Source organism: Coenobita brevimanus, chromosome 51, assembly GCF_032717465.1.
Source record: "Coenobita brevimanus isolate Jiangsu-jjx chromosome 51, ASM3271746v2, whole genome shotgun sequence".
Lineage (NCBI taxonomy): Eukaryota > Metazoa > Arthropoda > Malacostraca > Decapoda > Coenobitidae > Coenobita > Coenobita brevimanus.
This window is the reverse complement of record NC_137004.1, coordinates 38,307,965-38,332,963: the sequence shown is the minus strand read 5'-3', so window position 1 is coordinate 38,332,963 and position 24,999 is coordinate 38,307,965. Positions and strand designations below refer to the sequence as shown.

Sequence of the window (24,999 nt, the reverse complement as noted above, 5' to 3'; positions counted from 1 at the left end):
CCTGCCCTCTGTGTGGCAAGCACTTCCCACGTATTGCATCTTCATGGCGACAGAAATTAGAGCGCCATCTTCTTACCCACACAGGAGAAAAGCCTTATCGTTGTCCATATTGCCCACACCGTAGTGGCAGGAAGGATTCTATCAAGCGACATGGTAGGATTATGCATCCTGATAAGCCTCCCCTCTCCGCCTCCGATATTGTCTTGGCTTGTGATCAAACTGGTATGCAAATTTGAGAAGTTTGGTAAAAATTTTTAACATTATTGGAACTCTGTTTAATATTTTTTAGATTCATTGTATTTTACATTGAAAGTGCAGTATTTTAAAACATGGAAAAAAAAAAAAAGTGGAACCAGGGAAAGAATAGAACACTGAGCGGTGGTTTGTGTTGCAGGAGACTAGGTGCAACCTGGATGTGGGAACGCTGCTTGCCTGCCTGGACACGGAGCGGAGGTGTCGGGTGTGCGGTAAACAGTTCCAGCCAAGTCCTTCCTGGAAGCAAAAATTGACACGTCACCTCATGACTCACTCAGGAGAGAAGCCTTACTACTGTCCAATATGTCCACATAGATGTGCACGAAAGGACTCCTTAAAACTGCACATTGCTCGCATGCATGGCCCTCTCCCACCGCAGTAATGCCCACATATATAGTATCCATGATGAACATGAAGTTTAAAGAAGCCTTGAGCTAGAGGGAGACTCAGCCATTTGCGTTTGTTGCAGGTTGACATAGCCCGCCAAGACACAGCGTTCACACGCCCTCTGGCAGCGGATAGATGGCACCACAAGGCAGGAGGGAATGCTACAGGGGCTAGCAGTGCAGTGGGCCATGGGGTAGGAGAGAGAGAGTCTTTGTCAAGGTCGTGTAGTGTATGTGGGCACTCTTTCTCTGGCATAACTTGGAAGCAGAAACTGGAGCGCCACTTATTGGTTCATAGTGGGGTAAAGCCGTACCATTGTCCTTACTGCCCACATCGCACCAATCGTAAGGATGCCCTTAAAGGACATGTTGCTGCCTTGCATAAAATCCATTTCATGTCGTAGCTTTGAATCCAGTTTAAATTAAAGTTGTGAAAGGTACCTTTTGTAATTGAAAATTTCATTGTTAATGGAAAAAAAGGGGCAGTAAAAAATTACTGTGTATGATTCACAACATACCACACATTTGTAATCAAGAATGATGCTTTTGTAATTTAAAAAATTATTTATACAGTGCAGTGTCAAGAAAATTTTAAAAATTTTTTTTTATTAACCCCTTGGATCTGGTGCTTTGTTTCTCAGCTTCATTCTTGCTTCTTTCGTATAATTTTATCCAACTTCGAAAGCATCTCTATAGTGAAGGGATTAATGAAGGCAATGAACAACCCCTTCAATTGGACAAGCTCTCCTAGGTTGAATAAAGTGGTTTGCAAGTAGCAAGAATAAGATCACTGGATTTGAGGGTTTAAGCAAATACATTTTATGTTATATATTGTGATGATGGGGCTGTATATCTATTGTTATTTTTAAAGAATAAGGGTAATATTAGTGCAGTGGGAAGCATTTGTATTTGGACAAAGGAAACTTAAAAGTATTTAAAAAGTTTGTTGACTACAATGTAGATTCATATAATTATATAAGTGAATTTATCGTGATCATGGATAGTTTTCTAATGCATTATTATAAGAAATGTATTTATTTTGTTGTGCTGTTGCCAAAATTAGTTACCAAAAAAGTTTGAGCTTAGTTTTTCCCTCTGCATTTGTTACCAAATAAGGTAGTATAGTGAAGGAGTTAAGTTGATTACCTTTTAGCAAGTGGTTGGCTTTAAACAAGGTTGTAGTCAACTTCAGTAAGAGGTTTATAGGGCCAGTGTGACCTGTATTGTTCAAGGTGAAAAATACAATATGATAGGTGAAATTTGTTTACTTTGTTCATTGAATATATTGTGCAATTACAAATTGTTTGGATGCAGTTGAACATTTGTTTAGGTTCATGTATTAATTTTTGTCTTGCTGCCACAAAACGATTTTGTTTATTCGACAGTTTTTTTAAATAGGGATTAGATGCAGTTGTGATAATGCTGACTACAGCAAAAGGGCACTGAAGGTGAGTGTACACGTGATGGTGCTGATCACCCTTGGTGAAGCAGCTGCAATGTCCATCTGAGAGCCAAACCTCCCCATATTTCCATACACTTCATCACATGAAGGACCCTGGTCAGACCCTGGTGAGGTGCTCTCTGCTACAAGGGGATGCCCAATCCCTGTGTGATTTATGTACTGTGCTGTACCTGGAGGACAGCCTCACAAAAGCAGTTGCTTCCGTGGTTGATGGGTCTGTTTGGCCCAATAGATCATGGATAAGCAATAGCAACTAGTGTAGGTTCTTCACAAGTTTAATAAATTGTCTGGTGGTAGCCAGGTTATTATGGAAAAGGTATTATTACAGTGAAGGGGTTTAATTGAGATATGGAAAAGGCATCATTGTAGTGAAGGGGTTCCATTGATTAAAGCCAGGCAACCATAGGTATCTTACCAGACCAGGATGCAACAAAAACAGACAGTAGTTAATGGTGTTTCCTTAACAGCAAGTTAATATTTCTTGAAGGGTTACTGTATGCCCATGTCATGCTTTTGGTTTACACACTGCTGTGTCATTGAGAATTAAATTATAGTACTGTTTGGTACAGTGCTGATGGGAGATCAGGAGTGACAAAATATCTATCAAATTTGTTTTTTTTATTTGCTGAGTTGTAAAGGGTGTGTCTGTTGTGTGTGTGTGTATGTGTGTGTGTGTGTGTGTGTGTGTGTGTGTCTGTCTGTCTGTCTGTCTGTCTGTCTGTCTGTTCCTCAGGGTGGGAAAGGAGGTCTGGATGATGATGATGAGTTGTGTGTGTGTGTGTGTGTGTGTGTGTGTCTGTCTGTTCCTCAGGGTGGGAAAGGAGGTCTGGATGATGATGAGTTTTGTGTGTGTGTGTGTGTGTGTGTGTGTCTGTCTGTGTCTGTCTGTCTGTTCCTCAGGGTGGGAAAGGAGGTCATGCATGTGTGTGTGTGTCTGTCTGTCTGTCTGTTCCTCAGGGTGGGAAAGGAGGTCACTGTGTGTGTGTGTGTGTGTGTGTGTGTGTGTTTTTTCTCAGGGTGGGAAAGGAGGTCTGGATGATGATGATGAGTTTTGAGTGTGTGTCTGTCTGTCTGTCTCTCTTCCTCAGGGTGGGAAAGGAGGTCGTGTGTGTGTGTGTTAGAGAGAGAGGGAGATTATCCCAAGCAGTAACCTTGAAGTGGCAAACATAGTTACCAGTGTAAAAATGTGAATGAGCTACAATTACTGTGAATGTAAATTTGTAATAAATGTGAAATATGTATCTGACTTTGTGAATCAATGCTACCTCCAGTTATGTGATAGAAATTTTTTTTACATATACAGTTCTGCTTTTTTCAGAAGCATTTCTTGTATAAACTGATTATTATGACAGTGGTAGAAGAATTATATATACATTGGTGGGCTGTGTAAGATAAATCCAAGATAAAGAAATAAGTGCCGGTGATTGCTGTAAAGTTTCCATCCATAAGCGTATGTAAGCAGATTGGTGCTTCTTACAGTATCATTCTATATTGGAGACATGTTCCATGCATGTATGTGCCAGCTTTGTTCACCTGATGGCCATTTTGTACACATGCTAATAGGCAGCTTCCCCCTTGCTTATTTGGTATTAGGTCTGCTACATGCCTTCACCCTAAGGTGACCATAATCAACAGTGCCAACCAGTGACATTGCAGTTTGACAGGTTTTGCAGTCAAGTGCTTAATACTGGTGCCATCCTATTGTATAGCTGATAAAATAAGGAGTCTTTTAACATGTAGCAAGACTAACAATTCTGAGAGTCTGATGCTGGTATACTTGTGACAGAGTTCCACTGCTGAAGGCTAATAATTGTTTGGCAAGTTATCAGGCTTGAAACTTTACATCATCCCTGTAGCACCTTCATGCCTCATTGGTTACCACCGCACATAATGTAGGTGGCTTAAGAATACAGACTGTAGTATTGCTAGGCTTTTGAAAGCAATATTTTGCACTAAGATAGGATACAGATTATGACATTGCTGAATGAGATTTTCCCTGTGGAGATTTGTAGCACGGAAATAAAGTGCAGTGTGTTGTATACTGTACCTCAATGTTGGTTGGGGTTGCCAACATTACTTGTGCAGTTACAAATTAAAAGGAACAAACTATTAAGTTCCCCAGTCTATCGTTTTGATGCAGGTTTGCACATTAATATTTTTATTGATCTTCAGTGCAGTTTGTACCGTGTGCATTGTTTGACATGCATTTTTCAATTGAGGAAGGATATTAAGCCTAAAGATGTGTTTTTGATATACAGTTTACCTAATGAACACATGTGGGTGAGGAGAGCCTTTTAAAAATCTGTGCAATGGGCTGAAACTTGAGTAAGATGTGGGCAGCAATGAAAAGTCTGGCTGAGCCCACACTCATATTTTGCAGGAGTTGGTTGTTGCTGGGGATGGCAGCAGTGGGGGACCAGGAGGCGTGTTGGTGTGCCCAGTGTGTGGCAAGACAGCCCAAGGCCGAAACCGCCGTCAGAACATGGACAACCACATGCTAACTCACACTGGAGAGCGGCCTTTCCAGTGCACTTTATGCACCTATAGAGCATCACAACATGGTAACCTTAAGAGGCATATTCGGGCTGTTCATAAGCCAAACCTGGAAGAGTCCGGGTCCAACTCCCTCGGTGTGACTTCTCACTACTCAGAATTTGGCCTCAGTTTTGCTCATCGTTCTCAGCATGCAGTTGGGACCTCACAGATACAATCTGCCCCTAAGTTTGATACTGTTGTTCAGAGTCTGTCTCACACTTCTGATGAGCAACTTCCATCTCATTCAAGTCATGTTGTGGAAGATGAAGATCCCCCCTTTGGCCTGCACTTGCGTTTAAAGGCTGAAGCAGAATCTAGTGCTCCTTCTTGCTCTGAAGCTGGTATCTGAAAGCTCAAGTGGTGATATAGGCTTATTTCTTGCTAAGTATGCAAGGATACTCTTGCACTCAAACTGATAAATACTGTTGAATTAATTTATCCATTCAGTGACTGCGTTTCAGTTATGTTCGTGGAGTTGAGAGTGCTTCATTGGGTTGTATAGAATTGATGGTGATCAGTTCCATGAATGTTTGCTGAATGGAATGAGGTAATACACTTGTAGAAACTCTTGAGATTAAGTACATTCTAATGTACTGTGTTACTTACCCTTCATATTTGTAGAAGCTGCACTGGAACCTTGGTATTGGCAGAAATTGGCATCAGCCGTTGTTTGTTGGATTGAGTATGCATGGTGTGTGACTTGCAGGTCTGAGTGAGGTGTTGTTTGTATTGCAGGAAGGTGCGCAGGGTGTGGCGGAGAATGTGGCGACGCGTATGCTGGCCTGCCCCATGTGTGCCAAAGTCTTCCTCGGCACCAAGCGCAAGTACAGACTTGACAGGCACATGTTAGTGCACTGGGGTCTCAAGCCATTCAAGTGTCCACATTGTCCATATCGCTCTACCCAGCAGAATAACCTGAACAGACACATGAAAAATGTACATTCAGAAATAGTGGGAGTCTTGCCAGAAACTGGAGATAATCAAGATTGCAGTTCAGCCATGCCGCAAGTTCAGCGTGACTCAGTACAACAGAACAGTCCACAAGATATTCAAGAAGAATACTGTTCGCTTTCAAAGAATGAAGAGTTATCAGTACCTTTTGTGGCAATGAGTCAACAGAGTGACATGTCCTTCTGATTATGACAGGTATAAGCAAGCAACCAAGATTTATTTGAAACTACAAGTGAAAATTTTTATAAAATTAAGCGCCCAAGGTTTTGTAACATCACTGAGAAATATAATAAGTACTGTATTAATCACATGAATCATAGTCATCAGTGAAATGGGAATAACCTCAACAGTACACCCAGGCCCTCCTTTGCTAGTGCCACAGTTAGCTGGAGCTGTGTGTTGCTCATTCGATATGCGTTGATTTTGGCCTGGTGTCTTGCAGGCTGCGCTACTCGAGGTGGAAGCAGTGTTTGCTGATGAGGATGATGAGCTGACATCCGAGGAAGTAGCTGATGACCTGATGCTTATTGGAGGTACCGTCACAGGGGGTTCAGCTGCTTCTTGTTGTCAGGTCTGCGGCAAAGTCTTTCAAGGAACAAAGCGTAAATACCGACTGGAACGACACATGGCTATCCATACTGGTGAAAAACCATTCTCATGCCCAATGTGTGAATATAGAGCCAACCAAAAAGAACACTTGAGCCGTCACATAAAGAATCTACACAGACTGCAACCTTCCCAGGTTCTTGACAGCCCTCATCAGGCCCATGCTGCATCCTCTTGATTAAATGTTACTGTGAATAAGGTGTGAATTGTGTGGTTCCCTTAAAGGCATTTAATATTGAATGCGCTTATATTATGGTTATAGTCATATGCTGGAGCTTATCTGCTTAACACATTGTAGTGTGCCACCAGAGAGGAATGCATCTGTAGTGTATACAGTAAGGTAGTAGTAATGGAGCCATGGTTTTAAAAGTAGGGCTCCTCGTAGCGGTGATGAGAGCTAAGTAAGCGAGCTTATATAGGTCGTGGCTTCTTCATTGCAGGACTCGGAGGACGGAGTGGATCGCTGTGCCCTATGCGGCAAAGAATTCACGGGGAAGAACAGGCGAAATAACCTGGTACGTCATGTGAAGACCCACACTGGAGAAAAACCTTTCTCCTGTCCTTGTTGTTCATACCGTGCTTCTCGAAAGGAACACATGATACGACACTTAAAGAAGGGCTCTTGTGTCTACCATCGCTTTCGAGTTGGAGAAGGTGGTGGAGATAATTCCAAAGAGACTTGTGATGAAGGTGTTAAAGCTGTAGTGAATATGTATCTTGCTCAGCTCTCGTCCTCATCAGCTTCCCAGGCTGGCCGCCAGGCAGATCCAGAGTCAGATGCAACCAGGTCATAACGGATACACTTTTTTTTACTTTTTTATTTTTATTTTATTTTTTTTAATGTAATTTGAGGCTGAAGAATCCAGTTCTTCTCTCCAGATACACCTATGACCTTTGAATTGTGGCCATTATCATTGCTGTCAGTAGTTAAATAAAAGAATTTCATTATGGTACTGGTACAGTAATTGTAAATTTTTATTTAGGCTTAAATCATCACATGGAACTGTGATGATTGCTGTACATAATGAAGCAGACATTCCCCCTCATTGTTTATCAACATCTACATTCCGTGCCCTCAGCAGTAGATTAGGTGACTTGTATAGCTTTTTAAAAGAATGAAGCATTTTTTAAAATGCTGGAATATTTAAGTACAGTACATTGATATGATATTACTCTTACTCTTTGTATTGTTTTGTATAATTGGATACTGGGATAGCATTTTAATACTGTCTTGTAGTGTACTTTGTGATAATGAGAAATACTTGATGTCTTAGTTTTTTTTAGAGTTTTGTATTAATAAAGGTAAAGCTGACATTATTTTTCTTAACCTTGTCAGTTGAACGTTAGCCCCTGTTACAAGTTTGAGACTTCTGGTTGTGCAGTGTTCATAATATTCATCCAGCATTATCAAATTAAGTGAACTGCCTAGATTACTCCTGATGTTTAGTTGCACCAGTCATGTGTGTCATATGTTGTATCTTTCTAGTGGCTCTCTCTCAAACTAGCATTGGTCAAGAAAATACCTCTACAAGTATTCAGAACATTGTTTCTTTTAAGACATAGAGTTAACGTGAATTAAATTGGTTATATTAGGTGAAAACAAGTCTAAGATGGAGAGGAATGGAGGTGAGTTGTCTTCAGTGAAGCTTGTGGAGAAAAAGATAAATAAGGTAGTTGGAGTGTTTTGTTGATGTGGATATGTTGGAAAGTATTAAAAGTACCTTTGAGATGGTTGGGCCATGTGGAGAGAATGGAGAATGAGAGATTGATTAACTGAGCATCTGTGAGTGAGGCAGAGGGGGAGAGGGGTGGAAGAAACCATATTTTGTAGAATGTCTGTGAATGAGGTAGAGGGGGGTGGGAGGAGTGAGAAACCAAATTTTGGAGAGGGGGAGAGGGGAGTGAGAAACCAGGGATGAGGGGATGCTGTGGAGGGAGAGGATGGGGAGGGATATGAGTGAATATAGTTGGAGGAAGGACAGCCTGTTGGCTGGGGAGAGGGTTACATGGAAACAGTTTGTGGCCATTCCCTCTGGGATTAATACATCGAACTGTACTGTAGATAAAACTAAATAGGTTTCGTTTAAGCATGTGGATTTGGGCAAAACTGTTTATACAGCGTCTTTGTAGTGGACAGAGGCTTCTTTTAGGTGAAAGGAATGTAGTTGTGACTATAGTAAAGTATAGGAAGGATGTCATTCCCTACCCTCTAAATTAGTCAGTTTAACACCTAGGATATGCAGTTCGATTGACCGAACTTCCCTGAAAACCTGTATATAGAGCTGATTTTTCAACTCTTACAGAAGTAAAAAGTTTTATGCCCAAGGTTTAGAGCTTGGATTTACACACCTTATGCCACAAACCAGAGCATTTTAGACCAACTGGTTCATGAGCTATAGCCCATCAAAGTTGAAAGAAGTTACCCCTCCATGCAGGGCAGCTTCATTTTCTATGTGCTCCCACCCCTCCCGTTCTCATTCCTCCCCTCCCATAACATTCCTCACCCACTCCCATCACCCCCCCTCTTCCTCCCCACCCTCCCTCCCCCATACCTGCATCCCCCTTCAGAATTTTTCAGCTTCCCACCCTCCCTCCCCCATACCTGCATCCCCCTTCAGAATTTTTCAGCTTCCTCCCCCCGCCCCAGACAATAGCACGCAAAATAATTATGTTGGTGCTCCTTACTCACTGTAAAGGACATGAAAACAACAGCACTTCAGCATACAAGTCATCATTGCGAAATACTGGGACACGATGGGCAGTCTAAAAATAGCTGGCAATATTGCCCGCATGGCATATACAAAATATAGCAAATGCAACAATATTGCATAGGAAAGCATATATATATATATATAATATATATATATATATATATATATATATATATATTATATATATACACACATACACACACACACACACACACACACACATCATCAGCCGTTTCAGTATCCACTGCAGGACTGGCCTATCCTGACCGAAGTCGGGACGATACAGCCAATGTATCTCTACAAAGTGGCTTAGGCTGCCTGGTAGAGATTGTATGTAGGGTAAGAAGTGCTTGTAAGTGTAATTGTAGTGTTGTAGTGGCTTTGGATGTGTGTATAGTCTGTGAACTAAGTGTAATCGGCCCGCACAAGCCGACTGGGTGCAAACATACTTTATAGTAAGCGATGCTGGTTCAACCACAGCACCCCTTGTGTCCGCCAATGCAGTACGTGGCCAGGTGAACACTCTCAAAGTTTATTACCTTGGCGGGGCACGAACCCTGGTTCACCAGTGTACAAAATGCACACTTTACCAATGTACCACAGAGGCTCCATATATATATATATACACACACACTATATGTATGTCAGATAATGAAGTGGGTAGTGTGGGGGGGGGGGATAATGCATAGGACCAATTGTCGGCTCATGGGAGGATTAGCCCTGAGGCGAACCTCAGTAACGGCAGAAGATTTCCTGCTCTCACAGAAGCGGTAGCGGGGCAATTCGGAGGCTGGAAATAAAATTGTCTTGAACTAGCAAGGCAATACTGGGAAAAGTATTCCAATAGACATCAACATTAAAAAATAAAAAGTACAGCGAAATATGACAAATCTACCAGGAAAAGCCTGGGACAGGCTGTAAAACTTTTGACGTGCGATGGAAGGGTCGCAGAGTCAAGGGAGATAATTGCCTGGGTGCTAATCACAGCTGAGATTGCCCACGACTCGGCTAAAACTCTACACCACAGAGAGAGTGACTTATCATACCTTTGATAATCAAAGAGTACAAAGAAATACATAAAAACAAGCATATGCAAAAACACATTTGGCAGGCACATAATTGTGCCAGTAACAAGCTTTTCCTCCCCCCCAAAAAGAAATACTGTATGCAAAAAACATGGAAATTCATAAAAAACATGAAAAACACACATTCTATATTACATTCTTTGTTTCGTGCATCGGTGTATGCAGTTAAACAATAATCTGGTATTAAATGAAAACACATGACATGAATAGTAACAATGACGTATAATACTCTTGGCCGGGGGGAGGGAGGTAAATGGATGGCATACTAAAGGGGGTGGGAAGTGGGGGTGGGGTGGGGAGAGGCTTGGAGGGGTGGTATGGGGGTGTGGAGGTGGGAGACAGACACCACAAGACACAGAAGAAAGGCAGAGAGGGAGTACAGGGGTGTGGAGGGTGGGGAGGGGGGATATAACCCTCCCCAGGGAGACAGGTGGGGGAGAAAGGGGTGGGAACCATGGTGGTGTGATGGAGGATGGTGGGGGAGGAGGAGGAAGGGAGCAGGAGGCAGTCAGAGGCGAGGGAGGGGAAGAGAGAACGAAGGTATTGGGGTAGAGGAAGGTGGTGAGAGGGCAGTGGGGGAAACACCTCCCCCCCCACCACCACCACCACCACGGGTAGGGGCCTGGATCCTCCCCCCTCCCTACTCAGGACTTAGTTCTCATTGGTTTGCATCGATATACATCACAATTCGGCCAAAGTGTAGTGTCCGCAGTTTTTATTTTACAAAGGCTTCTCTATTGATCTTATTCGGCATCAAGCGAAATTCTGGGAAAGGATCAATCGATCCTATTGGTACTGTAGGAGTTAAATGGGCTGTAACTCTGACAGCAAGGGGGTTGGGGGAAGTCAGTCCTCACTGTGTGTAGACAAAATATTGGTTATGTGAAACATGCTTCTGGTTTATGACTGAGGGGTAAAAGCAGGAAAAAAAATTGATGAAAGAATAACATAATGAAGCAGCTTTATATTGGAAACTTTCAGTGGATCTTAAACAAGAACTTCCTGTACCCTATTATGGTCATATCCTTATAAAGGCACTTACCCAGTCTGTATGGCTCAAGTAACGTGTGTGTGTATGCAGATGATGGTACAGTATGCTGGGTGGTAATAATGAGGAAGATCAATATAGACCGAATCACAAGTTCATGATTATGTAGTGTAGTGTTGGTATTGCTGTAGTGTAGATATGGTTGTTAGTTCTTGAGAGAATTGCACTGGTTGCCAAAAAAGGCTTGAATTGAATTTAAACTGTCTTATTACTTTCAAGGCTCTAAACTCTGGCTAACCAAAGTATGTTGCTGAATTGTTAAAACTTTAGTTGGCATATCCAGGTGTGATGTTAATAAGTGAAAACAATTAGTAGTGCTTTGATGAGCCTGCAACTGTTCTTCCAGTTGTCTTTCTCTGATTGGTCTTTCTCCCATACAGCCCCTAGGTTATTATTACATAAGTTGCCATTATTCAACAGGTAGTTGACTTTAGCTGAATCTTTTTTAAAAAAGGCAGCTCAAAGCCGTCTTCTTTTCATGAAGCTGTGATCTGGGGAGAGCTGTTGTAACACAATTATAGGGTTTAATTACCATCACTCATATTGTAAATGAGCAATGCCACAATTCTTGTACTTGTAAAAGTGTAAATTAGTGTCAAGCACCAGAGAGTTCCTTTGGAAGAACTGGTGCTTTTGAGAAAAGAGGTGAAGAGAGTCAGAAAGGGTGGCAGTGAAGTTAGTAGAGGAGTGAAAGATAAAAATGACAGATTACTAGTTGAGAAGGGAGAAAAAGTGAGCAAATGGAGAGAACACTTTAATGAATTGTTGAACATAGAGAATGCAAGTAATGCGAGTACAAGTGGCTAGGGAATGGCTGGGAGAAGGAGGGAGGTGAGAAGACAGGAAGGAATCAATAGGATGGAAGTTGTGGAAGCAATGAAGAAAGTCAAAATGGGGAAAGCCCCAGGAATTGATGGAGTGTGTGGTGAAATGCTGAGGCATGGGGGAGAGATAGTAGTAGAATGGATGTGGAAGATGTGCAGATTGGCCTGGGAGAAGGTAGAGTCCCGGAAGATTGGAAGTCAGGTATAATTATTCCCTTGTACAAAGGGAAAGGGGAAAAAGAAGAGTGTGGTAATCATAGGGCATTTGTCTTCTTAGTGTAATAGGAAAAGTATATGGTAGGATACTTATTGACAGAGTTAAGGAAAAAACAGAGGAATTAGTTGGAGAAGAACAGGGAGGCTTTAGGAAGGGAAGACATTGTGTAGATCAGATATTCATTCATAGATCTTTAGTGGAAAAGTTTCTAGAGAAGGGAAAGAAGTTGTATGCAGCCTTCATGGATTAGGAGAAAGCATATGACAGGGTGGATAGACAAGGATTGTGGAAAGTATTAAGAATATATGGAGCAGATGGGAAGTTGTTGAGTGCTGTGAAGAGTATGTAGGAGGGTGTTAAGGCTGCAGTGCGTGTTGATAGTGAACTGAATGAGTTTTCCTATTTGAAGGTTGGGTTGAAACAGGGATGTGTCATATCTCCATGGTTGTTCAATCTGTATATGGATGGGGTTATAAAAGAGATACAAGGTAGGGTAGTGGATGTTGGAATGGTCCTAATGAGTGAGGGCAGTGTTTGGAAACTCCCTGTACTGTTGTTTGCAGATGATATAGTGTTGTTAAGTGAAGATGAAGGGGAGCTGCAAGGCTTGGTGGATGAGTCTGGGAGAGTGTGTTAGAAATGGAATTTAAAGGTGAATGTAGGGAAGAGTAAAGTTATGGTCTTCGAGAGAGGTGAAGTCTGTGAATGTACAGTGAGGTTGGATGATGAGGAAATGGAAAATGTGAGTATATTTAAGTACTTGGGTAGTGTGATGAGTAAGGATGGAAGTTTGGAGGGTGAAGTGCTTGAAAGGGTACAACAAGGAAGAAAGGTTGCTGGTTCCTTGAAGGCAGTGATAAGAAACAGGGAAGTGAGGATGGAAGTGAAAAAGTTATTACATGACAGTATTGTGATACCAACTCTGACGTATGGAAGTGAAGCTTGGACATTGTTGGAGGGACACAAGTCAAGAGTGAGAGCAGTGGAAATGAGTTATTTGAGAGGAGCCTGTGGTCACATGGAGTGACAGACTGACAAAAGAGGATGTGAAGGAGCATTGTGGTGTGCATGTGGATGTGATAGGAAACATTAGGAGAAACACATTGAAGTGGTTTGGCCATGTGGAGAGGATGGAGAGTGAGAGACTGATGAGGAGAGTGTATGTGAGTGAGGTGGAGGGGGAGAGAGGGAGGGGAAAGCCAAGGATGAGATGAAGAGATGGAGTGGAGAGGTATATGAGGGGGTGTGTGAATTGGGAGCAGGGCAGTGAAATGGTGAGGGACAGGGTGATGTGGAGGTGATTTGTTTGTGGCCACCCCGTATAAGGGATTAAGGTGTCTGGCAATAGATACCCAGTAGATAGATAGACATTATTTTTATTATTATTATTGTTATTATCATTATAATAACCTGCTCTTGGGTGGGAAAGGAGGTCCAGATGATGATGATGATTATTATTATAACTATTATTATTATATTAGGTGAGTATGGAAGTTAAGAAGTCACTGCATGATAGTATTGTGATCCCTACCCTGACGTATGGAAGCGAGGCATGGACCTTGCAAGAGGGGAACAAGTCAAGAGTGAGAGCAGTGGAAATGAGTTACTTGAGAGGAGCATGTGGAGTGACGTGGAGGGACAGGTTGACGAATGAAGAAGTGAAGGAACGCTGTGGGGTGGATGTGGATGTGGTTGAGAAGATTAGGAGAAATACACTGAGGTGGTTTGGACATGTGAAGAGAATGGAGAGCGACTGACTGACTAAGAGGGTGTATGTAGGTGAGGTGGAGGGAGGGAGAGGGAGAGGTAGACTGAGGATGAGGTGGAGGGATGGAGTTGAGAGGTATATGAGGGAGGGGGGGGTGAGTTGGGGGGAGGGTAGTCAAATGGTGGGTGACAGAGCGAGGCATTTTGTCTGCGGCCACCCTTTGCGGGATTAGGGCGTTGGGCTATAGATAGATAGATTATTATTATAATTATTTTTATTATTTTTTTTTTTTTTAAATCAGACAGTGCAATCATTGTTATTAAATTAGTGCAGAGGACACATGAGCCCTGGGCTTCCAGCATGGGTTTAACCTTTGGAAAGCACTGTGGGTGGGGGCTTGGAATGTTCTAAGCCTTTGTTGTCATGAGAGTTGGGACGATTGGGGGTTGGCATAGCTGCACTCTTTGAAGTGAGGTGACCAGGGCATGGTGAGATCAACATTGACGGTCACACATACTACTGGTCTGACTGTGACGATGGTGCCCATCTTAGGGGTGGCGCTGTGGCAGTTGCTGCTCACTTTGTCTCCTGTGTTGACAGGGTTACTCCGGTTGATGAGTGTATAATGCTGGTGAGATTGAAGTATTCTTGGGCTTCATCTATCTTATTGCAGCATACACTCCAACTGAGGTGAGTGATCTTGAAGAGAAAGAGCTATTTTACACCAAACTTGACTCTATTGTGGAACAGTGCCCTCCGTGGGATACACTCCTGGTCTTGCATGACTTGAATGCAGTTACTGGCACTGGCAAGGAGGGCTTCAGGGATAGTGTAGGTCCGCATGACTTCAGAACCAGGAATTCCAATAGTTCTTACCTTCTGGATTTCACAAAATCCCGTAAGTTAAGAATTGTTGGATCCTGGTTCCAGCGGCTAAATCTTCATCGCTGGACTTGGTATCCCAATACTGGAGGGGTTGCTAAGGAGATTGATCACATTCTTGTTAGGACTCACGGGAGGATCCCTCAGAACTGCAGGGTTTTCAGGAGTGCAGAGTTCTATGCTGGTGATCACAGACTTGTTGCTACTCCAAGGCTACAAATCAAACCTGAGAAATTCTCAAGGTGCCACCACACTCCTCATCTCTGAGTTTCTCAGAGATGAGGAGTGTGCTTATGAGTATGCAGTGGCAGTCTCATATCATTTTGAAGTGCTCAGTACTGTTGAGGATCCTGTCGAATGATGGAATACCATCAAGCATGCTACCGTGGCAGCAGCTGATGAGTGTACTGGAGACCATCCGAGATTAAGGAGGGGATTCATCTCGTGAGTGACGCCGACCACAATTGAGGAGAATCGTGCTGCCAGACTGGCTGGGGATGGGGAATTGCACAGACTTCTGTCTCGATGGGCATGAGTTTCACTGAGAAAGAACAAGGAGAGGTATGTCAGGGAAATTGCTGAGGAAGTGAAGGCCGTTTTCATGGAAATGACCTTCAACCCGCCTACTGAGCCTTGAAGAAGCTCCACTCCAGACCCACCTCTCAGATTATCTGTTTGGACAGCAAACGTTTTACTTGTTTTGGGGGCAAGTGAATATAAAGCTCACTGGACTGAGTACTTTGAGCAGCTGTAAATGGCTGAATCTCCCATTGGAGAGCATCTGTTAGCTGTTGGGCAACCATTGGCTGCTGTCCCACCAAGTGATGAATCCATGCCTTCTCTAGATGAAATCAAGTAGGCAGTGACAAGATTGAAAAGTGGTAGAGCAGCTGGTGTTTGTGACATCCCAGCAGAATTGATCAAAGCTGCGAGTAAAGCCATGATCAGGGGGTTACATGTTTCGTTTCGTTTTTAAAGGCTCCAACATGCTTGCATGTGTCGGCCTTGGTCACCTAATGGCGGCTCTCCACGCTGCACGATCCATTGCAGCCTCCCTGTTCAGTCCCTTAACCCTAAGGTCACACTTAATGACCTTGTCCCATGTCTTTCTCGGTCTACCCCTCATAACCCCACCCCTAATATTAACACTTCTCACCTTCCTCACCCAATTATCATCCTCCATCCTCGTAGAAACTGGCAGACTGGTATCATTCTTTCTGACTGGACAGAGGGTTTGGTCACCCCTATCTGAAAAGGAAAAGGAGACCAGCATGACTAGTAACTACCATGGTATTACAGTTCTCAGTGTGCCAGGCAGAGTTCATGCTCACATTCTCCTGTTGCCTGTCCGGGACCATTTGGTAAAGTTTCAGAGGCCTGAGGAGTCCAGATGTTGACCGTATTCTAGCTCTTCGAGTTCTTGTGGAATGCAATCTTAACCTCTTTGCGCACCGTAAGTCTTTTGTAAGTGTGTGTAACATGATCAGAGAAAATGCCACGAGGGCAGGCTGGACTCACGCACAAAGGAAAACATTCTCTTGTATTTTATTTGTCCCAGAAATTGGTCATAATGGTATAAATTGTTTACCATTATCAGCCCTGATGTTTAAACTATACATTAAGCTAATAAAAACACACAAAGTTGATAACTGAAAGTACTGTCAAAGTACCAAAATGAGGTGAGAATACTGTTGTTCAACAGTAAAAATAACTGCCCTGCACTCTAGCACAAAATTTTGCCTGCATAATTCAAGAGCCAAGCATATGTCAAGGTGCAGAATTTCACAAGCTTTCACGTGGTGTTGTTGGAATTCTGATACGACCAATAGTTTTTAAGTAAATCGGCCAAAATTGCGCACCCCCCATCCCCCCCCCAAACTGAAAACTAAGGGAATGCTGACTATTTTAGAGTGTAGGCCTGGAATTAGACACCCTCCCCTATGACGCACCAAATATTGATGCATTTCATGTTAAAACGTAATTTTTGGCAAATGTGTTTGTCCAGAATTGCCTAATCGGCCTCACGTCAGACCAACACTGATGAGTGCGTTATCGGTTCCTCTTCAGACTAACACCGTTTTTACTCATTCTGAGTCATCGTGCGCGAAGGGGTTAAGTTTCAACATCTGCTAGCAGCCTATGTGGAACTCACGAAGGCAGTTGACTCGGCAAATCAGGAGGTACTATGGGAACTCCTGCAACTTCATGGGACCTGTGCAGGGATAATCTGACTGATTGGTGGTGTGTACTCAAACACTGAGAGTGCTGTTTAGTGTGGGTGTCGGGGGGACTTCTGATTTCTTCCCAGTTAGTGCTGGTGTAAGACAGGGATATGTCCATACCCCCACACTTTTCAACACATGTATGAATTGACTACTGGACTGGGCTGTGAGTCAGAGTCACTGAGAGGTTTCAGTTGACAATTTCTGGATTACTGACCTTAATTTTGTTGGTGATGCAGTTATCCTAGTGGAGCCGCTGGAGATACTATTGAGTGCTCTCGAGGAATTTCGTGAAAATGCAATGCCATTGGGATTTAAGATCTCTTGGGCCATGACCAAGGTCCACACATTTGGTGGCTTGTTGGATGAAGCAGTTCAGTCTGTCCAGGCATGTGGTGAGGATATAGAAGTCTCAAAAAGATTCAGTTATCTTGGTAGTGTGGTCCATAACAACGGTAGATCAGACAGTGAGATCTCTTGTCGCATTGGTCTGGCCTACTGGGTTATGGATTCATTCAATTCAGGTATTTGGCGGTCATTATTTGTGTAGAAGGTCGAAAGTTCATATCCTCAGGGTGCTGGTGCTCCCTGTCTTACTTATGGCTGAGACATGGACACTAAACAATGGCTTGAAGTGGCAAATTGACTCCTTTGGTACTAAGTGTCTTTACAGGATCTTGGTATATTGCTGAATCGAGGCCTATTACCCACATAATGCGTCAATACCAACTCCAGCTCTATGGGCAAGTGGTCCGCTTTCCTGAGGCTGGTCCTGCTCAGAGGGTGATCTCTGAATGAGTTAACCCATGGTGGAGGAAGCCAAGGGGAAGGCCACGTAACTTATGGATGGAGCAGGTTGATCACTCCAGTCAGGAGATACAGTACTTAGAGAAGGAAGAGTCGCTGCCTGGAGGGTTGCACAGAGTGACTGGCGTGGTTGGAGTCGGTGGGTGAGTGACGCTATGTGCCCTGCAGCGTTTGCCTTTTTTTGATTGATTGTGATGTTGATAAATGAAGAAAGGTTGGTGGAGGACTAACCACCATGGCACAGTGGTGGAGAAAAGAGGGACATGTGAAATGTAGACTGGTTCAAGGAGGAGGAGTGTCTGGTCTTCTGAAGGTCTATGGAAGGAATAAAAAACCAGATCAGCTGATGCAAAATAACTTCATTAGAGTGAGTAAGTATACATGTAATCTTCCCGATATCAGTGTTTGGTATTAGCCAAGCTCATTTATGGCATGAGCTGTAAGTCAAGAGTGAAAATGGTAGCTAGTGATAGATTTTATAAGTTTGAATAACATTAAAAGATTTTATAAGGTTGAATAACATTAAAATATAGAGCTATGTGAAAGGTGTGGGTTAAGCCCTTCAGCCTGATGTCACTTTTATTATATTATTGCTAGAATTAGAGAGTCATATTCCTTCAGGAAAACTGTTTATAGTGAAGGGATTAATGTAGTTTGATTTTAGCCTGTGCACTACATGAGATCTCCCTTAAGCTGATTAACGTTGTCTGGCAAAGATATAATGAAAAGTAAGTCCATTAATTGAAGAGATTAATAATCATCCACTCACTTGATGTAGTGCTGCCTACTTCTTCCGTAGCCTGTATCATTCTTTTTCTGTGCCTGTCCTCCTCTCTTCCTATTTCTCCCATCTTTCCTGTCACTTCTTATTGCTTTTCTTTCCTTTACAGGTGGCTTTACATTGAGTGACAAGCCTAATGGTTTCCTGTAAGCTAAGAAACCATTTACAACGCTGGGTGGTAACCATATAACCAAACCATACGTGCTCCGTACGTGTCAACAAGTGGGTTGGTGGAGGGTTAGTGTCCCTCCTCGTAAAACAACTAACTCAAAGTCAAATGGCCACCCCTTACGGGATTATGGCGTCTGGCAGTAGATAGATAGATAGAATAACTTTTGTTAAAGTTTGCTTAGACTGTATGCTTATATATAGGAAGAGAAGGCGTGACTAGCACGGTGAAAAGGATAAATTGACTCCTCATGTAAGCCCTTCAGCACAGTGATATAATTACTTGTATTCTTGGTATGTCCTGACAGTTTTAGGCTGTGTCCACATCAAATGCTTGCTGACTTGGGTGAGAGTTCTTCATCAGTGTAATTCATTGAAGTTCTCGCCTGCACTTCCCTGAATCCAGTGGGGTCACTTTTATGGGTAACTGTGATGCAGAACTCCCTCTCGCGCCAGCAAGCACTTGGTTTGGACGTGGCCCTAGTCAGGTACTTCAAGCTGGAGGTGGTTGGTACTGTGTTTATCAACCCTGTTGTTTCTCAGGGATTCTTGTATGCTGAGTAAAATGGTCCAGAGGTAACGAGTAAACTAAAAACGATATCAGCTGGATCCTAGGATGTGATTAGATAACATGCTGTCTTAAACAGAGTGAGGTGACACATGCCTCTGAACCATGATGGAGAGGTTAAAAGTATAACATGCATTTCTGACTTCAAAAGCAATTAACCCTCTCTTGGTTTTCATACGTGTTTGGTTTTTTCATACGTGTTTGGTGTTTGATGTGTATGATCTACTTATCCCCCGTCACGGTTTTCATACGCATTTAGACACGTATGAACCACCGGATGAAAAATACTAGAAAGAAAAGGCGTAAGATGTGCTTTCATATGCATTATAGACTTGTATGTCTGCCAATGATGTGCCTAACTGTAAAAATGTGTCTCGCTGGTCCAGGTTACAAGTGACAATATTTTTTGTGGATAATATATTGCAATAAATCTCGCTTTGATTAGGACCAGAAAATAGTACTATAGCAAATTTTAATGTGCTCTATACAGTTAATTGCTCAATGACTGCATCATATGTATTACTTTGGCATCAGACAGAAGAGGGATTGCATTTAATATACTAATGATATTTTACTTCCTCAGAAAGTTCCAATTTCTTCTTGAATGAATGCAATATAGCATTCACACGCTTATTTCTACTTATATTTATAAGTTTCCAAATTTACAGCCCGAGAACAAAAGAAAGCTGCACCTCTTGGCTTTCCAACGCAACAAAAGAATAATTGGTATCTGTATTAGGGCCCGTTCTGTAAAGAAAAGTATAAACCGTACTTTCAGCACGGGAAATATCTGGCTGGGCCAAAACCGGGAGGGGGAGTAGGGGTGAGCTGGCCAGGTTTCCTGAGAGAGCTAATAATGAATAATGTGTAACATTGTGAAGAACTGATGTTTCTTATTCAGCAGAGTAATGAAACAGCTTTAAATGGGGCCTACTCTTATTTGAGTTTGAGGGTGGGAGGAGGCTGGGGAGGACAAGAAGAAAAATGGTATAGTAAGTGAAATGTGATAATGCAAGTTATGGAGATAAGAACATGAACAGTCACTTGTTAAGGTAGCACTACATCAAGTGAGTAGATATTCTCAAAATAAAAACATTGTGACTGGCTTGTTCCTTTTGGGAGAGATTATAATTTCAGGGGCATAAATGATGAGCCTGTGGATTTCTAACCCATATTACTGTGCACTGTTTATAGATCAGGTTAAACAATGGAAGCTCAGTTCTTGAGTGATGTCGTATTTTCCTGTTTTCTAAGGAATGTCACAAACCATTTCTTCTGAATGGAATAGTCTTTGATATTAGTAAACAGATTATATCTTAGCTACCTTATTTTTCTGTAGACATTCCAGAATAGTGTAACTCGTGTCGAGCTCCTTGTGTGCTGCCCTGTCTTCCATTGCGAAAAGTAAAGATGCAGTTGTGAGTAACTGGAAGACAAGATACAGGTTGTTAAAAAATAACCAACTTTTTTAACTTCATGCTTGCAATTATTAGTGCATGGAGTCATGTGAAACTTTGCAGTGTGGAGGAGGGCATTGTATGTTTATGGCAAGAGACATAACAAAGTTTATAATACATTTATGTGAAGCTACAGAATGTGGTGAAAGTTTCTGGCATACCACATAGAGCCAGGATTCTGGGGGTTTGAATGACGAGTGAATGCCTGCGTGGCGCATTGGATTGGGCAGACTTGGGCTGTCTGGACATTGCTACTCCTCACCCTGCCCTAGGGTGGGAAAGGCAGTCTGGACGATGATGATGATGATGATGATGACTTGGTTGTATGGGGTACTGAGTGATGTGGAACCCTAGAAATTCTGCAGTATCAGCAGTAGTTGTGGTGTATCCAGTCACTAACTTTTGGAGAAAGTCCATTGTTCTGTACTTGCTTCTCCCAAAAGTGTTCAGTTGTAGATATATTAGCTCCTGCATTATGACACACACACACACACACTTTGGAGAAACTTTCAGCTGGAGGAGATAAACATAGCCTTCATTTATGGTTTGTTTTCTGTTCAAGAGACCTCCCAAAGTCTAAATATGATTGTCTGGGGACCAGCATACTCTCCCAAACATTTCCTCTAACTATCTATGCACTACACCACATGCACTTTACATTTCACACAGCATATCCCACTACGTTACAGGGGTTGGCACCAGCAAGGGCATGTGGCCAGAAAACTTTGCCCCCGCTACCTAGTGGCGGACTTCAGGGGGGAGGCGTGGCAGGGGTTCTGCCGGCATAGATCGTGGGTCCAGGGTGTGATGGGGCTCGGGCCTGTGCTAGAGGGTACAGGGCATTGCGGTTCCCAGGCTGCCGCTTCCGCCCAATAGAAAGGGGCCCGAACCTGGGAGTAGCGCCCCAGGAGGCTGCCCTATCAGTGGGTGTATAATGGCGGGATAGTTGCAGTGCCAAGACGCGCTTGGAGGGTGTCCCTGCAGCTGTCCTGGCAGGGTGCCCCAAGGCCACTATCACAGCCACTGGTAAGCTGGTGGGCTAGGGGTCCCAGATCCATTGCCTGGACCTGGGACTGGCAGTGAGTGGGACCTGTGCTATGTCTCTCCCCCTTTATTAATACTGAAGATGACAAAACAAAATAAGTTTCAAAGCAAGCCTGAGGACAATAAATCACCCATGGGGATGAGGGTGGGTTCATGGAATGTGGGAAGTTTGAGGGGAAGAGTGGGGGAAGTCGTTGAGGCATTCAGTAGGAGGTGGGTGGATGTGGCGTGTTTGCAGGAAGTCCGGTTTAGGGGTGGATCAGCCAGAAAGATTGTTGGAAAGGATTGTTGCTATAAGTTGTTTTTGGCAGGGGGGGACAGATGGATATGGAGGTGTTGGTGTGATGGTTGCGGAGAAATGGGTGGAATATGTTATGAATGTTTTGAGAGTAAGCGATAGGATATTGGTAGTGAAAATTCTGCTGGGAAGAAAGATAGCTGCGATTATATCGGCATATGCTCCACAGGCAGGATTGGATGAAGCAGAGAAAGATTTTCGGATGATTTAATACGTGTAGTGGGTGGTATGCGGGATGATGAGATAGCGATTTTGGGAGGGGACTTAAATGGTCATGTAGGTGATGCAGCACAAGGTTATGAAGGAGTGCATGGGGGATGTGCGTATGGTCTAAGGAATGCAGAAGGGGAAAGGATACTCGAGTTTGGGGAGGCAACGGACATGATTGTGTGCAACACATATTTTAGGAAAAGAGACAGTAGGATAATTACGTATGAGTCTGGGGGAAATAGCAGTCAGATAGATTATTTTCTGGTTAGGAGGGCCAATAGGAGGTTAGTGAGGGATGTTAAAGTTATAGGAAGTGAGGAGTGTGTGCAGCAGCACAAACTATTGATTTGTAATATGGTGCCTAAAGAACAAGGGATGAAAAAGAGGACTTATGTAACTAGGAGGAAGATATGGAAGCTGAAAAACCAAGTAGTAAGGGATGCCTTCTATAGCGAGTTGAGGAGAGTGGTGGCTGAACAGAGAGCTGTAGACAGAGGCGTTAATTAACAGTACAGAGCCCTCAAGAACAATTTCATGAGAGTTACTGATGTAACATGCGGTTGGACAAGAGGACCACCAAGACATAAAGTAACTTGGTGGTGAGATGAGGGTGTAGAAGCTGCAGTTAAGGAGAAAAGAAGGCTTTTCCGGGAATGGAAGAAGGGTGGTAGCAAAGAGGAATATTTGGCTGCCAAGCATAGGGCTAGAAGAGAGGTATACAGGGCAAAGTTTGAGTCACAGAGACTATTACTTAATAACCTAAATCATGGGGAAAGGAAAATTATGATATTTAGGGTGGCAGGTCAAGTGAAGAGGGATAATCGGGATATTATAGGTGAGCAGTGTGTGAAGAATGATGAAGGAAGGGTAGTGGTGAACAGTGAGGATATTAAAGATGCATAGAGAGAGCATTATAACCGGTTGTTGAATGAGGAGTTTGACTGGGACGGGGAAGGTTTGGAGCCAGCAGATTCAGTGTCTGGCCCTTGTCCTTTGATTGATACTGCTACTGTGAGTGAGGCAGTAGGCAGGATGAGGGTGGGGAAGGCAGCAGGTGTGTCTGGGTTGACAGCCGAAATGTTGAAGGCCTCAGGCGATATAGGGGTGAGTTTAGTCACTGACCTGATAAATAGGATTATTTATGAGTGTGTTGTCCCAGATGATTGGCTGAAGAGTGTAATTGTAAATGTGTATAAAGGGAAGGGTGATGCCCTGGAAAGAGGAAATTATATAGGTATAAAGCTTTTAGATCAGATAATAAAGGTAATGGAGAGAGTTTTAGAAGGTATGATTAGAGAAAGAGTGAATATTGATGAGATGCAGTTTGAGTTTATGCCAGGTAGTGGGACCACTGATGCCATATTCATTGTTCGACAGCTTCAGGAAAAATATATTGGTAGGAGAAGGGATCTTTATTTTGTTTTTGTTGATTTGGAAAAGGCCTTTGACAGAGTCCCTAGAGCGGTGGTGAAGTGGGCAATGAGAAAGCTTGGCTTGGAGGAGTGGCTGGTTAGGGTGGTTATGGCTATGTATGTGGGTGCTCACACCCAAGTAAGAGTGAATGGAGATTTGAGTGATGAGTTTTCTGTGAATGTTGGTGTGCATCAGGGATCAGTTTTGAGTCCCATGTTGTTTATCATGGTACTTGAAGCCCTTTCACGTGACTTTAGAAATGGACTCCCATGGGAGTTGTTGTATGCTGATGATTTGGTGTTGATTGCTGAGAACGAAAAGGAGGCGGAGGAAAGGTTTAGGAAGTGGAGAGATGGTATGGGGCACAAGGGTTTAAGGGTAAATGCAGATAAAACAAAAGTGATGATATCTAGGGTTGGTGGCGGTATTGTCAAAGACGAGGGAGAGTGGCCATGTGCAGTTTGCCACAAGGGCGTGGGAAGTATTTCCATCTTGTGCGGTGTGTGTGATAAATGGGTGCATAAGAGATGTAGTGGTATCAGAGGTAGACTGCGAGATAATGCTGATTTTATGTGTATGGCGTGTCGGGGTGAGCAGGTGGAGATTGTCAGGCGTGAAAGGATTGAACTTGCTGGTGAATCTCTTGAATGTGTGGAAGGGTTTTGTTATTTGGGAGACATGTTGTGTGCTGGAGGTGGGGCTGAAGCTAACTTTGTGGCTAGGGTGAGAAGTGGTTGGAAGAAGTTCAGGAAGCTCTTGCCTCTCCTGACATTGAGAGGACTCTCCTTACGTGCTAAGTGGTCTTTGTATGCAGCATGTGTTAGGAGTGTAATGCTGTATGGTAGTGAGACCTGGGCAGTGAAGGAGGAAGATATTTGCCGGCTCAGACGTACAGAAATGACAGTGATTAGGTGGATGTGCAGTGTGTCCCTGCGTCCAAGGCCTGGAGGGGTTGGGTTTACGATGGAAGAATTGAGAGGTAGGATGGGACTGGAGTGTATTGGTGTTGTGATGAGGAGAGGTAGATTGAGATGGTTTGGACATGTGGAGAGGATGGGGGATGATAATTGGGTGAGGAAGGTGAGAAGTGTTAATATTGGGGGTGGGGTTATGAGGGGTAGACCGAGAAAGACATGGGATGAGGTCATTAAGTGTGACCTTAGGGTTAAGGGACTGAACAGGGAGGCTGCAATGGATCGTGCAGCGTGGAAAGCCGCCATCAGGTGACCAAGGCCGACACATGCAAGCATGTTGGAGCCTTTAAAAACGAAAAACGAAAATGAATATATATATATATATACTGTATTTTAAATGTAAGGAAGAAGGACCAGAGGCTAAAAGCCTGCAAGATTGTTCTCTCC

The 24,999-nt window shown here is 43.2% G+C and overlaps 1 protein-coding gene across 10 annotated transcripts in view; it reads left to right on the top strand.

Moving 5' to 3' along the window:
• The window catches only part of LOC145400266 (uncharacterized), a 133,392-nt gene that overhangs the window by 85,544 nt on the left and 22,849 nt on the right, over nucleotides 1–24,999 (top strand). For 2 of the 10 annotated variants that reach the window (XM_080272803.1, XM_080272804.1), the window contains exon 5: nucleotides 4,484–5,462. The exons of 5 other annotated variants lie outside the window; for them this stretch is intronic. In XM_080272803.1, coding sequence (XP_080128929.1) covers nucleotides 4,484–4,987 — 504 coding nt within the window. In that variant the 3' untranslated portion in view covers nucleotides 4,988–5,462. Of the gene's footprint in view, nucleotides 1–724; nucleotides 1,893–4,483; nucleotides 7,492–24,999 lie in introns of those variants that run through there. 3 more of the 10 variants (XR_013897406.1, XM_080272812.1, XM_080272811.1) reach the window with 3 other exon arrangements.